Source organism: Polypterus senegalus, chromosome 1 (assembly GCF_016835505.1).
Source record: "Polypterus senegalus isolate Bchr_013 chromosome 1, ASM1683550v1, whole genome shotgun sequence".
NCBI classification, from domain to species: Eukaryota; Metazoa; Chordata; class Cladistia; order Polypteriformes; family Polypteridae; genus Polypterus; species Polypterus senegalus.
Genome location: NC_053154.1, coordinates 235674655 through 235688153, shown reverse-complemented (window position 1 = coordinate 235688153; position 13499 = coordinate 235674655). Strand labels below are relative to the sequence as shown.

At 35.0% G+C, this 13499-nt stretch overlaps 1 protein-coding gene across 2 annotated transcripts in view; it reads left to right on the top strand.

The window, feature by feature from the left end:
* Nucleotides 1-13499, top strand: part of LOC120539918 (transcription elongation regulator 1-like protein) — a 742345-nt gene that overhangs the window by 623533 nt on the left and 105313 nt on the right. For both annotated transcript variants that reach the window (XM_039770261.1, XM_039770271.1), the window contains exon 8: nt 4410-4498. In XM_039770261.1, coding sequence (XP_039626195.1) covers nt 4410-4498 — 89 coding nt within the window. The remainder of the gene's footprint in view (nt 1-4409; nt 4499-13499) is intronic.

Genomic DNA, 13499 nt, shown 5'->3' with positions numbered 1-13499 from the left:
TTTTAGAAGAGCTGTTTCTGTAGAATGTCGCCTCCGAAAACCAGATTGAAAAGAATCAAAGAGGAGGCACAAAGTTGCTGTTCAACCACCTTTTCCAAAACTTTGTCAATAAAATGCATTTTTGAAATTGGCCTGTAATTACTCAAAATAGAGGGATCAGAATTAGATTTTTTCAACAACGGTTGAATTACAGCATGTTTAAAATATGATGGAACCACACCAGATCTCAAGGAGCACTTTATGATATTGAAAAGGCACGGACCTATAAAACTCAAAGATTTTAACATTAATTATGTTGGTAACAGGTCAGTAGGACATGATAAAGTTTTCTTTTTCCTGAGCGTCAGAAAGATCCGAAAGTGAAACTTCTGAGAACACAAAAGACTCAGAACATGAGTGAATGAGAGCATTAGGTAAGACAGCTGGAACAATATGAATATACAATACTGAATTTGGGACTTTCATTAGTTGTCAATTATAATCATCAAAATTAAAAGAAATAAACATTTGAAATACATCAGTCTGTGTGTAATGAATGAATCTAATATACAAGTTTCACTTTTTGAATGGAATTACCGAAATAAATCAACTTTGTCATGATATTCTAATTTTATGACCGGCACCTGTGTATATGTATATATATATATATATATATATATATATATATATATATATAGCTCATGTAAAGTGTTTTACAAGATAAGATGCCAGACGTCATTCACTTTAGGATCAATTGCTGCAAAAACAATTAACAATTGCTGTTAACCTTTCACTGGAAATCTCTCAACTTTCTCTGTTTTACTGATTGGAAATCTTCCTTCAATAATTTACTTTTACTAAAATTCTCTGCAACATGATCAGTAGGTCATCTAGCCCCAATACTGGAAGGTGGAAATCGGTAGAGAAGCTGGTCACCATCTGGTGTCAGGCAACCAGTTTTGCTGACCTTGATCTTAATTTCTTATTTTTCCCTTTTCAGTTTATCCTTCACTTTCTCCAATATTGAGAATGTTTGTGGGTGATATTTTTCTTTCTAAGTAGCTCAGACAGCCTTAAGCTAATTAATTTATTTCTTTACAGAGCTTGGTTGATTATTGAGGTTGTGCACCAGTGGGGGAGATGGGGCATGTTCAAATTTTTGTCTATTTTAATTCCTCATAAAAATTGAAGAATAATCTTATTTATTGATGAAGAACATGTGTTGACTGATCTCTCCTCAGATAGCATGTTCAAAAATTTGAAGACCAATTTACCTCTTGATAAACTGTTGATAAAAAGAAGAAAGTCAATATGTACTATTAAGTATTGAAGTATTTAGGATTCAAGCCCACTTTGCTTCTACATGCTTATGTGAATGTAGATTTTAGACTGTCACTACAACCAAAATGGCTAAATATCATGCCTGCATTAAGGATGCATTTAACAAACCTAAAACCAGATATTGATGCATGCAAGTGCCTGCTTCTCATTAAGACTTTATTTTTACCATGAATGAAACTTGAGACAGTTATTATTTCATATTTTTGTGTTATGTATACATATTTTATTGATTAAGATATTTTTCACATACGCCTTAATTTTTAAATTGCATTTTAATCTTTTTGTTTTGTTTTAGTTTTTTTTTAATTTTCATATGGATTCTGCAGATCAAAATATTTTTGTGTAGGTTTCTGCATTCCCAAACAGTTTAAGAAACACTTCTTCAAAAATTCATAATTTTTAAAAAGTCAATTATTTTTATTTTAATGGCAAGATCCAAAGATCTATCATATATCAGATTATTTGCATTTAATTTTTATATAACTTACTTTTTCCTCACTATTATATATATATGGAAAGTAACACTTAAAAAGAAAACTGAATGCTACTTGTTGATATTTATGTGCATTAGGTTCTGCTAACAAAATTATTATGAACACAAATAAATGAGTTACTACCAGTGCTGTACACTTTCACTTTATGATGGATGTAAGCCACACTATATTGTGCATGGAAACCTCCTGAAACTGCATTTCATCTCTGTATGATCCTTAATCTGTGTGTTTCCTCTGGGTTTACCTTAACTTCATAGAGGTTCTTTTGAGTTCTGCCTTTAAACTCACCTCCTATATGCTTCCCTGAATGATCAGCTACTTTTGTTAGAAGAAAACTGATCAGTGAAACACACACCCACAGTGACCATCACATGCTTTTCTCGTCTATGTTTTACAGCTTTCTGATATGATATACTGTATCTATGAAATGTTCATTTAACATTAACCTCAAGCTATGCTATTAACAATCCCTCAACTGATCTCTCCAGGAATACTAAAGAAAAAGAAGATATTAGTCCTCCTTTGCATATAGTGTGAGCTAAAGGCAAGCATTCAAAGCAAGGAATGTTTGTGGGGCATTGCAAGCAGCAATTTTCACTTTGCACATCTACTTCTGTCTATATTGTAATTACTGTATGAATTGATGAATAAACTATTTAAATATAAAAGGAATATTTCTTTTCAACTACTATCTGTGCTGTTCTTTGCCAATACTTCCAAACAGACAAATTTGTTCAGTGTTCTTGAGAGTAATTAATATTTCCAGCAACAGCAGGCTTAGGTTTTCATAGAATTGCTAAACAAGTGTTCTGTTTTTCAAGCAGCTTTTTCAGATACTTTTCTGTTTTGTTGGACTGATTTCTGAAACACATTCACATTGAAACTGAAAATCCTCAACTGTAATATGGCAGTCTTCTACAAAATCAATGAGTACCACATTGTACTGAGATAAATTTACTTTATCATTGTTTCTATCACTTGTTGAGAAATTCCCAGGGTGAATGGAGGTTGACCGTGTAGAAAGTGATCATAGAGTAGAAGGAGAAAGAGAGAGAAGAAAAACCTGCATGGCATTTAGCATCTTTGCATACAAAAGTCAATGGCAGTATCTCCTAGGCCGTATATATCTCTCCAGATATATGTTAACTGAGAACATTGATAAAAGGAGAGAGGGGCCATGGAAGATTAGCAAGGAGGTCAAGATATATCCTTTTGATTAAGATGTAAACAAATTGCTTCCAAATGGTAAGTCTAATGGTTTAAGAGAGCAAGCAACTTAAAAATTTCCATGGGTATCTTTTAAGATATGTTAAGAACTCAGGGATGCCATGATATCAAGGGCTGGCACAGTGCTCTTTGTTCTGGTGATTTTACTAATGTTGTACACCAGCAAATGAAAGTGTGCATTACCTGTAAAAGAATACAAAAGAAAACTGAACACATTTGGGGCTCCAGGGGATAATGCATTTAATACTGAGAAGGAAATCTAAGTCACAATCGGAAAGCTGCCAACACTGCCTATTGCATAGTCTTTATAATGAGCATTGATATTATTTGTAGCCATATGTAACAGTATTGTCATCTAGCCAAGAATCCATTAAAGGGTCCTGTGGCAGGAACTCCAGTAGGCAAGAAGGTATTCAGTAAAAGGCAGGGGTGGTGGATCTCTTTCCAGGTCACTAACTTTAAAGCTGCAAAGGAAGCAAAAAGTTATAAGAATCCCCTGGCTTCTTCAGAAATACTCTCCCATGATTCCATTAAATTAGTCCAGCCTTTGCTATACTTAATTTAACAAACATTGTGGAAAAAACAAAACACAATTCTAGACAGATTGCTCCAGATTCTGTCCTTTTAATGACAAACTTTTAATGCCAAAATTTAGAATAGTTAATTATGCGCAGTGGTAGCGCTGCTGCCTCGCAATTAGGAAGAGGTTCGCGTCCCGCGTCCTTCCTGCATGGAGTCGGCATGTTCTCCCCGTATCTGCGTGGGTTTCCTCCGGGTAATCTGGTTTCCTCCCACAGTCCAAAGACATACAGGTTGGGTGCATTGGTGATCCTAAATTGTCCCTAGTGTGTGCACTGGGTGTGTGTGCTCTGCAGTGGGCTGGCACCCTGCCCGGGGTTTGTTTCCTGCCTTGCGCTCTGTGTTGGCTGGGATTGGCTCCAACAGACTCCTGTGACCCTGTAGTTAGGATATAGCAGGTTGGATAATGGATGGATGGATTAAAGGCATTGATTTAAAAAAACTGAACTGAATTAAACTAAACTGAGCTGAACTAAAAAGTGTTTTTTTAGAATTTTATGTTTTTAAAATTCAAGAAAATGTGTTTCAGTAGTTTAACTGTCATGCAGTGGTTAATGAAATTAAACAAATTTTCCTCTATCTGTTAATTTATGTATTTTGTCACTTATATAAATACTGTTATAAAAGAAAATAGGTTAAAAGGTAAAACGTAAAAAATGTAAGGTAGCAAAAGGTAAATACTTTTAATCTTTTGCTAATTTGCAGTAGCTAAGTATGTTGGGTTAATAATGTTTCACATCTTTTTAAAATGTTATCTTACAGCACAACTTGTGTTTTTTTTTCTTCAAGGATGACACCATAAAAGTGACTATTGAGGAAAAGAGTAATCCAAAAGACAACAGACCTGTGGCCTCAACCCCTGTGCCAGGATCCCCATGGTACATTTCTCTTAGTTTGTTTACCGTGGAAGCATTTTCTCACTGATTTTATATTAATGACAACTGCAAAGATAATTTCTTATGTTTATACCATTGAAAAACAGCATTTTCTTAATTAATTCAATTAAACAATGTTAATCTTGTTTAAGTCTTTGAGACATTTCTGCTTAATAAATTCACCATATTTATGTTGGCAAAATTAAAGCAGTTCAGCTTCCAGTCTGCTCAAAATTAAAACTTGAGAGCTACAATCCAACACTGGTTTTTATATTTTATATTTTACCACTTGCCTTGAAGGAATATGTATTATTTTTTTTAACATCAGTAGTATTTTTCCACACTCTTTGTTATTAGTTATTAATTACTCATTTATTACTTATTAATACATGAAATATGATTATCATTATAAGGCCAAAGCTAATTATTCTTATAAACATTAAACCCCCTAAAACGTGCTTTACACAGGGGTAAAGAGGGGTACTTCATTGACTTTGTCTATTTAACTGAGCTTAAATACAGATACTCGGGTTTTGAAAAAAACTACAGTAAAAATGAACAAAGAGAAATGTAAAATAAACTTTATAATAAAGGTGTAAAAGTTATAACTAAATTAAAAATAACTTTAACCTAATTGGAAAGTGCTGATGACAATTTGAGAATTTTTTAGCACACAGCAATGCAAGTTTTTAATTTACAGTATTTCTTAAGCACAGTAAGTGGTCACTCCTTTCTAATAAGCATCAACTGATTTGTACTATGCAATTGAATTACCACAGATAAAGCAAATTAACACTTTTGTTTATAGTCTTTGTTTTCATTATTTGGTAGTCCAAATAATATTTGCTGCCTGAGTGCACTGGAAAATGTAATATTTGTATTATAGTTGATGTAAATGAAAAAGCAAAGAAAATGTGTCAAGTTAAATTATTACACTACAATTAAAAAAAACAATAGTTATTGTTTATTCATTCAGACATACAGTATTATGTATTTCTTTTTAATTTCCTACTCAGAAGCAAACCACTTGTAATTGTGTATGTTTAGCACAGAGATTCCTTGAATGTATTACTATTGTATTTCATGTTTGGTTTTGGTCTTATTTATTTCAAAAGTTAATATAACTAGAAAAATGTACTTTTTAAATTTAAATGAAGTCTGTGTGATAGTTAGGAGAAATGCCATCATTTTACCACCTCAATAAAAATGTTACTCAGTTATTTTACAATTAATCTTGATTAATTTTAAAGTAGTGAGAGTTTCACAGAAATAATACAGTAAACACATTAATTTAAGGATATTTTGTGGTAATGCTAAAGTTATTTAAAAGGTGCCTGCAGATTACTGCCATATTGGTGATATAACACATCATTACAATTTATATTCCTCTGGAAATACTTTTCATAGATCATTTTAGATCACCTCTAACTCTTTATTGAAGATATTTGTTAATTTTATATATGGGGTGGTAAGCTCATAAAAAATGAAGTTTACAAAAAAGACTATGAATGTAATATAATATTAAATTAAAACATTTTCATATTTGGTATTAGATTGTTTTTATAATGACAATTCTTTCATGTAATGATTGACATCTCATTAATAATATTTTAATAGCTAAACAAACCAAAACCTGTTCTCGCATATTTCATATTTTTGCTTGATTAATAGAACAAATACAAAGGCCTTGTCTCAATAACTGTAATAGCTTAATTTTTCTGTTAGTTATATGGATGTATATTTTTAGATATGTCATCATTCCTAACAAAAGTCTTTAAAAGATTTTGTAGCTTTCTAATGATTAATCTGTAGTGTTCTCAGCGCTGCCAAATTCATTTAGTCATATAAATGTATATCTTTGGCTATACTCAGCTGAACATATCATATCATTGCCAACAACTTTGAACAGTATTATAATGGTCTGTCTTTAGTGATTCACCTTTAGTAATCTTTGAATATGGTAAATTAACAGTGAGTTTCCACTGCATTGGTCACAAAATGCTTTGGTAATTTCAGAATTATCACTGCAACAGACATACAGATGGTGTTGAGTTGTAAATAGTAATCTACTCTTTTGTTTGTCCACTGCAGGCAATGCTTGCTAATGCAATTACAGAAACAGAAATAAAGTAAAAATAAAATTTAAAAGGTTAACGTGCATATCAGCTGGACCCACAGGTGTTTTTAATATAGCCTGACCCAAAAGCTGGCTTTTTAAATGTCTATCTGACAAACAGTGACACAAACTAAATTATATTATTGGAAAAATAATCTAACGTACAGTAAATGTCAAACTTGTTTATCTGTAAGAAAAATTTAACACATTGGATATGTGGTGACCTTCTGCAGTAAATGGTCTGGAAAATATACACCACAGAATAAAAAGAAAATTTCATTTATTGAAAATGTGCCCACCGCCGCACCTCAGCAAGGCTTTCCCTTTCTCACCTTCCTATTGTGTCTCTCTCCTTCTCTCTCTCTCTTTCTTTCTTTCTTTCTCTCACTAGATCCTGGCCTCTATGCTTCCCAACATTTGAGCATTTGTCTCACACTAGTGCCAGCTACACACTGAATTAGCTGCTGGCTTTGTGGTGGCTTTTAAACCTGTCCTAAATACACTTGTGGTCAAGGCCCAGAATTACTCCTGGGGTGAAAACAGCAATTAGTTTGTTATAGCACACCCAACTAAAGCTTCCTTTAGTGATTCCTAGTATCTGTGCGTCACCAATAGAAGGTCCTGGGTCATAAACGACAACACAATATCAAACATAGACTTCTGGGACCGTGACCCGCTAATGGCCAGGAGATTGTCACCTTTGACATTCTCTCCTTAAGTTTTTACTATTTCTTGTTTGACAAGGTCATTTTGAATCTTAGGCTACTAGCGTCCACCACATCTACTTCTTTCTCCTCCTTACATGCATTTAACTCTACATATTATTTCATTGGGGTGTTTATTGGATATACAATTTATACAGTACCTACCTCCTACGATACTGTATTTTCTGCACAAGTGTGACATTTGTAGAATGCGTCTGCACATTTTTTAATTCTTTCCTCTCACTGTTTTGTCTGGAAAAAGTTATACAAATATTGTAGAAATTTCTCAATATTTGTGTTTTGTAATTGTATTTATATGCTGTATCCTTATCTTGAATGTGTTATTCTGTATAGCACTTAAGATAAATTCTGATCAGCATATTGTAAGTGAAATACTATATGCCAATATAAAATATAGATGTACATCACCATTAAAGCTTAAGGTAATAACTGAATAATATATCATGTATGTGGTATAAATTGTAATTCTAATTTCCTTTTTATACCTTGATAATTAATTAAAACATTTTAAATTGCAAATTGTGAACATCTGCAAATGAAGAAATTTACATGTATTATTCTTAAGATACAAAAAATCATATAGATAGTTATATTCCTATTTGATCCAGAATATAATACAATACATACTTAATTCAAACATTTTTTTTTTTTTTTAATTTATTTATTTATTTATTAATTTTATTACAATCAATACATAGCAATCAAGTTTTTACAAAAAAAAATTATGCTAAGAACAGATCGATCCCCACCCTTGAGAGAGAGAGCAAGCCAAACGGTGTAAAATTTAAGGCTTTTAAAAATACCTAAATCAACAAATTCTCTGTGCTTTATAAAATCATTTCAAAATATTACTGATTAGATCCTGCCATGTTTTGAAAAAGTCTGCACAGATCCTCTAACTGAGTATTTGATTTTTCCAATTTTAAATAATATAACACATCAGTTTCCCACTGACTTAAAAGAGGAGAGTTTGGGTTCTTCCAGTTTATCAGAATAAGTCTGCGTGCCAACAGTGTAGTGAATGCAATCACAATTTGTTTGTCTTTCTCCACTTTAAGACCCTCTGGAAGAACCCCAAACACAGCTGTTAATGGGTTAGGAGGGATTGTGAGTCCAAGACTGTCTGAGAGGTAATTAAAAATTTTTGTCCAGAATAATGTTAATTTGGAGCAGGCCCAGAACATGTGACCTAGTGAGGCTGGGGCTTGGTTGCAACGTTCGCAGGTTGGATCATGCCCTGGAAACATTTTGGAGAGTTTTAGTCGAGACAGATGTGCTCGATATATAATTTTGAGTTGTATAATTGTATGCTTTGCATATGGAGCTTGAGTGAATTCTCTGCATTGCTACTTTCCACTCCTTTTCTGATATATTAATTGAGAGGTCATTTTCCCAGTGTCCTCTTGGATCTTTGAAAGGAAGGGATTGTAAAAGGATTTTATATATTGTAGAGATGGAGTCTAACTCCTTGAAATTGAGCAATAATTTTTCCAGCGTGGATGAGGGTGCAAGATGAGGAAAATCTGGAAGGTTCTGTTTAACAAAGTTCCTGATTTGAAGATAGTGAAAGAAATTTGTAGCTGGAATGTTAAATTTGGAATGTAATTGTTCATAGGATGCAAAGACGTTGTCTATATAAAGATCTCTAAGCAAGTTAATTCCAAATTTTTCCAGATATTAAAACTGCATATGTTTGTGAGGGTTGAAAGAGGTGGTTCTTTTGCAGGGTGCCACAGAAAGAAGCTTCTCCGTCTTAAAATGCTTTCTACATTGGTTCCAGATTCTAAGTGAGTGGAGCACAATTGGGTTATTAGTGTATTGCCGATAACGTGTGTTTATTGGAGCACAAAGCAAGGAATACAAAGAAGTACTGCAGGATTTTACTTCTATTGCGGTCCATGCCTGTGTATGTTCTTCTATTTGTGTCCAGGTTCTTATCGACTGTATATTTGCCCCAGTAATAAAACTGGAAGTTAGGTAGAGCCATGCCGCCTTCTGCCTTTTGTCTTTGTAGGGTCGCTCTTTTGATGCGTGGATGTTTAGAATTCCAAATAAATGAGGTTATTGTTGAATCTAATTGCTTAAAGAACGATTTATTAATGTATATTGGTATGTTTTGAAATAAAAAAAGGAGCTTAGGAAGAATATTCATCTTAACAGTGTTAATTCTTCCAGCTAGTGTGAGATGAAGGGTTGACCATCTATGCAAGTCTTGTTTAATTTTTTCCATACAGACGACGAAATTTTGTTGATAAAGAGCTTTATGTTTACTTGTGATGTTTACCCCGAGGTATTTAAACTGTTCTGCAATGATAAAAGGAAGGGTGTCTAATCTAATATTATATGCTTGAATTCACCGGAAAGAGTACACTTTTATTCAGATTAATTCTGAGACCAGAGAGCTTTTGAAATTCTGTGAGTGCTGCTAAGACTGCAGGCACAGAATTTTCTGGGTCCGATATATACAGTACCATGTCATCTGCATATAATGAGATTTTCTGTTCCAGTCCTTCTCTGCTAATCCCCTTTATCTGATCAGTATTTCGACAATGTATTGCCAGTGGTTCAATGGCAATTGCAAACAGCAGTGGTGACAAAGGGCATCCTTGTCTTGTGCCACGTTCTAGTTTAAAGTAGTCTGAGCAAATGTTATTGATGCAAACTGAAGCTTCTGGGTTAGTATACAGTAATTTAATCCATGCACAAATGTTCGGGCCAAACCCAAACTTCTCCAAAATAGTAAAAAGGTATTTCCATTCAATCATGTCGAATGCTTTTTCTGCATCCAATGATAATAATATTTCTGGGGTGTTTGATTTAGTTGGTGAGTATATTACATTAAACAGGCGTCAAGATTTGAAGATAAGTGTCGGCCCCTAATAAATCCAGTTTGGTCTTGTGATATTATTGAGGGAGCACTTTCTCCATCCTTCTAGCTATGATTTTAGAGAGTATTTTAACGTCGTTATTCAGAAGTGAAATTGGTCTGTATGATGCACATTGTAATAAGTCCTTATTTTGTTTTGGAAAGACAGTGATTAGTGCTTGGCGAAAGGTTTGTGGAAGAGATTGGTTATCTCTGGCTTCTGTAAATGTTGCTAATAGGAGGGAGCTAGCTGAGCGGAGAATTTCTTGTAAAACTCTGCAGGGTAGCCATCAGGGCCTGCTGCTTTTCCACCTTGGAGTGACTTTATAGCATCCAGTAATTCTGATAATGACAGAGGTTTATCGAGCTCCTCCACACTAATAGCGTCAATTTGTGGTATCTGTAATTTATCCAGAAATGCATTAGATTGTATATTGTCTTCTTTAAACTCAGTAGTATATAGGGATTTATAGTAGTCTCTAAAAGTGTACATTATATTTTTGTGTTCGATGATTTTATCTCCATTCGTGTTAGTAATTACCGAGATTGCGTTGCGCACTTCTTGCTTGTGAATTTGTTGCGCTAAAAGCTTATTAGCTTTCTCCATGTTCATAATAATGATGTCTGGATTTGTAAATTAGTTGTTCGGTTTCTTTAGTTGTCAAGAGGTTTAATTCTGAATGTAGAGCCTGCCTCCTCTTATGTAGAGTCTCGCTTGGTAGTCTGGCATGTTCTTCATCTATTTTAGTAATTTCGCTTTTTATCTCTGCTACTTTCTTCGCTTCGGATTTATTTCTGTGGGAAAGATATGAGATAATCTGTCCTCTTAAGAAGGCCTTAAGAGTTTCCCAGAGTATTCCTGCAGAGATCTCAGGGGATGTATTTGTCTCTAGAAAGAATTCAATTTGTTTGGATATAAATTCAGTACAATTCTCGTCAGCTAATAGAAGCGGATTGAGACGCCATCTGGGGTGAGTGTATGGGGCTTAGTAATTTCAGCTCCAAGATCATCGGAGCATGGTCTGAAATAACAATAGCATCGTATTTACAAGATTTAATCTTAGGCAAGAAGTTATTATCTATAAAGAAGTAATCAATCCTTGAGTAGCAATGATGTACTGGTGAGTAGAAAGAATATGTTCTTGAATTTGGGTTTAAAAACCTCCAGGGATCTGATAAATTGTGATCAGTTAAAAACTTGGTCTCGTCCGATGCGAGAGATGGACGTCTGAAGTGGAGCTCCGCTAGCAGTGGTGCTATTTTTCATATTATTTGCTTATTATTCTGAGATATCCTGTATTTATTCAACCCGAGAGGGACCGCTACAGTATATGTAAACACATATAAACATGGCCAACAAGAAGGGGGTCCGAAGAATCGAAGACTAAAGCTACATCCAAGCTGCGATCAGCAAGCCCTAGTTCGAGATACGGCCTCTCAGAGACAGACCTGGATCAGATGGGCGAAAGTACAGACTCCTCGGGACCACGGTCCGCTACATCGCCGCCTGCTGAGAGCGAAAAGGGGAGCGAAGGTGCGATCGTGAGTGCAGATGTGGATAGCTCGCCGATTGGAGAGGATTACCTGAAACTGGAAAAGGCCGGGAGGTCCGCGGCTTCAGTTACGCAATCACGCTGGACTGGAGCAGCGGGACACCGCTTCAGCAGAGTCTGCTGCTTCATCTACGGTACAAGAAGGCACATTTGAGCTATCTGAACTGAAAGTGTTGCTCGCTGACCTCAGGCAAGATATAAAGAAAAGCGAGAAGGCTAATGAGAAAGCAACGCAAAGGCACATGAGAGACTGAAACAGGAGATGAAACAGGCCAATGAATGTCTGCGACAGGAAATCCAACAGGCAAATGAAAGGCTTCGTCAAGAGGTACAGCTTGAACTTCGACAGGTGCTGGGTAAAATTGAAGAGCGCATTGAGAAAAACTCGCTAAACTGAGCACGCTTGCTGATCGATTGGAGCATCTTAGTGAGACATTCACGAATCGGATCGAAATAGCCGAACATCTAGCTGCCAGTGCCGAGGAAAGAGCAGTAAATGTCAGTTCGGAATGTAAAAAACTCGGAGAAAAACTTGGAGACAGACTGGCTGCTTTAGAAGATGGGAATAGAAGGTATAATGTCAGAATTGAAGGCTTGCGGAGAATCGAGAAAGTTTAAACCCGGTGAAATTCGCAACTGAACTTTTTTCTAAAATAATCGGGGGCGACTTTAAAGCAGAATCTGAGATAGCAGCGGCTTACACAGACGCGCGATCAAACACCGTCAGACCCCGACCAAGATCTTTTATAGTCCGTTTTGAACGATTATCATTTAAGTTAGAGGTGATGGAACTCCTCAGGAAAAAAAAGGAAGATATTAAATATGAAGATTGCCAAATTCGCTTCCCTGACTTCTCTCCAGCAACAGCTATCAAACGCGCCGCCTTCTATAATATTAAACAGCGGCTACGGCAAGCCAATGTCAAATACGGCCTCCTGTATCCGCAAAACTGAAAGTGGAATGGCAGGGGCATTTCTATGTTTTCGCTAGCAAGGAGGAGGCAGAAAACGAGTTAAGAAAGCTGATCCCGGGACTATTCTGATACATAATTGTGAGTCATGGCGGTAAATGATAAAGCTAGGATTAATAATCTACTGTCTGATCTATTTGTTTTTAAAATACGGGTTTTTTATCAGCATATATTCTCATATTCTTATATTATTATTACTTACTTATTACTTATCATTACTTAGTATTACTAGGGCAACAAATGTTTGTGTTTTATTGTGCTTAATTACGTTTTCCTCCTCTTTTTTTTTTTTTTTCTTTTCTAATTATTTCATGTGTACCCTAAATGAGACTGTTCAATATCATACCCTTGGTTTGCTGTTATTGCTATTACTGCATTAAGACTTGTTATGCTTGTTTTGGACACATCTTTAACACCATCACCTGGGTTTATTATCTGGGGATATCATCTTAATGCACTAAAATTGATGAAGATTATATGTATGTATGTATGTATATATATATATATATGTATATGTGTATATGTATATATATATATATATATATTAAGTGCAAAATTCTTTTCTTTCTTTTTCCTCTTTTAAAGACTATATTGGTAACAGATATCTCTATCTTTTAACCTTAAAGCGCCACTGCATGGGGGCTTGATGTGCTTTGGACGTGCTCTGTCTCTGGGTATGTCAGAGGACTGGGACTGCATGAAGTGGGTTTTAGCCTCACCTGGGGAGGCAAAAAGGGAGGGTGGGGGGTTAAGGGGGGAAGAGAAAGAGAGCAG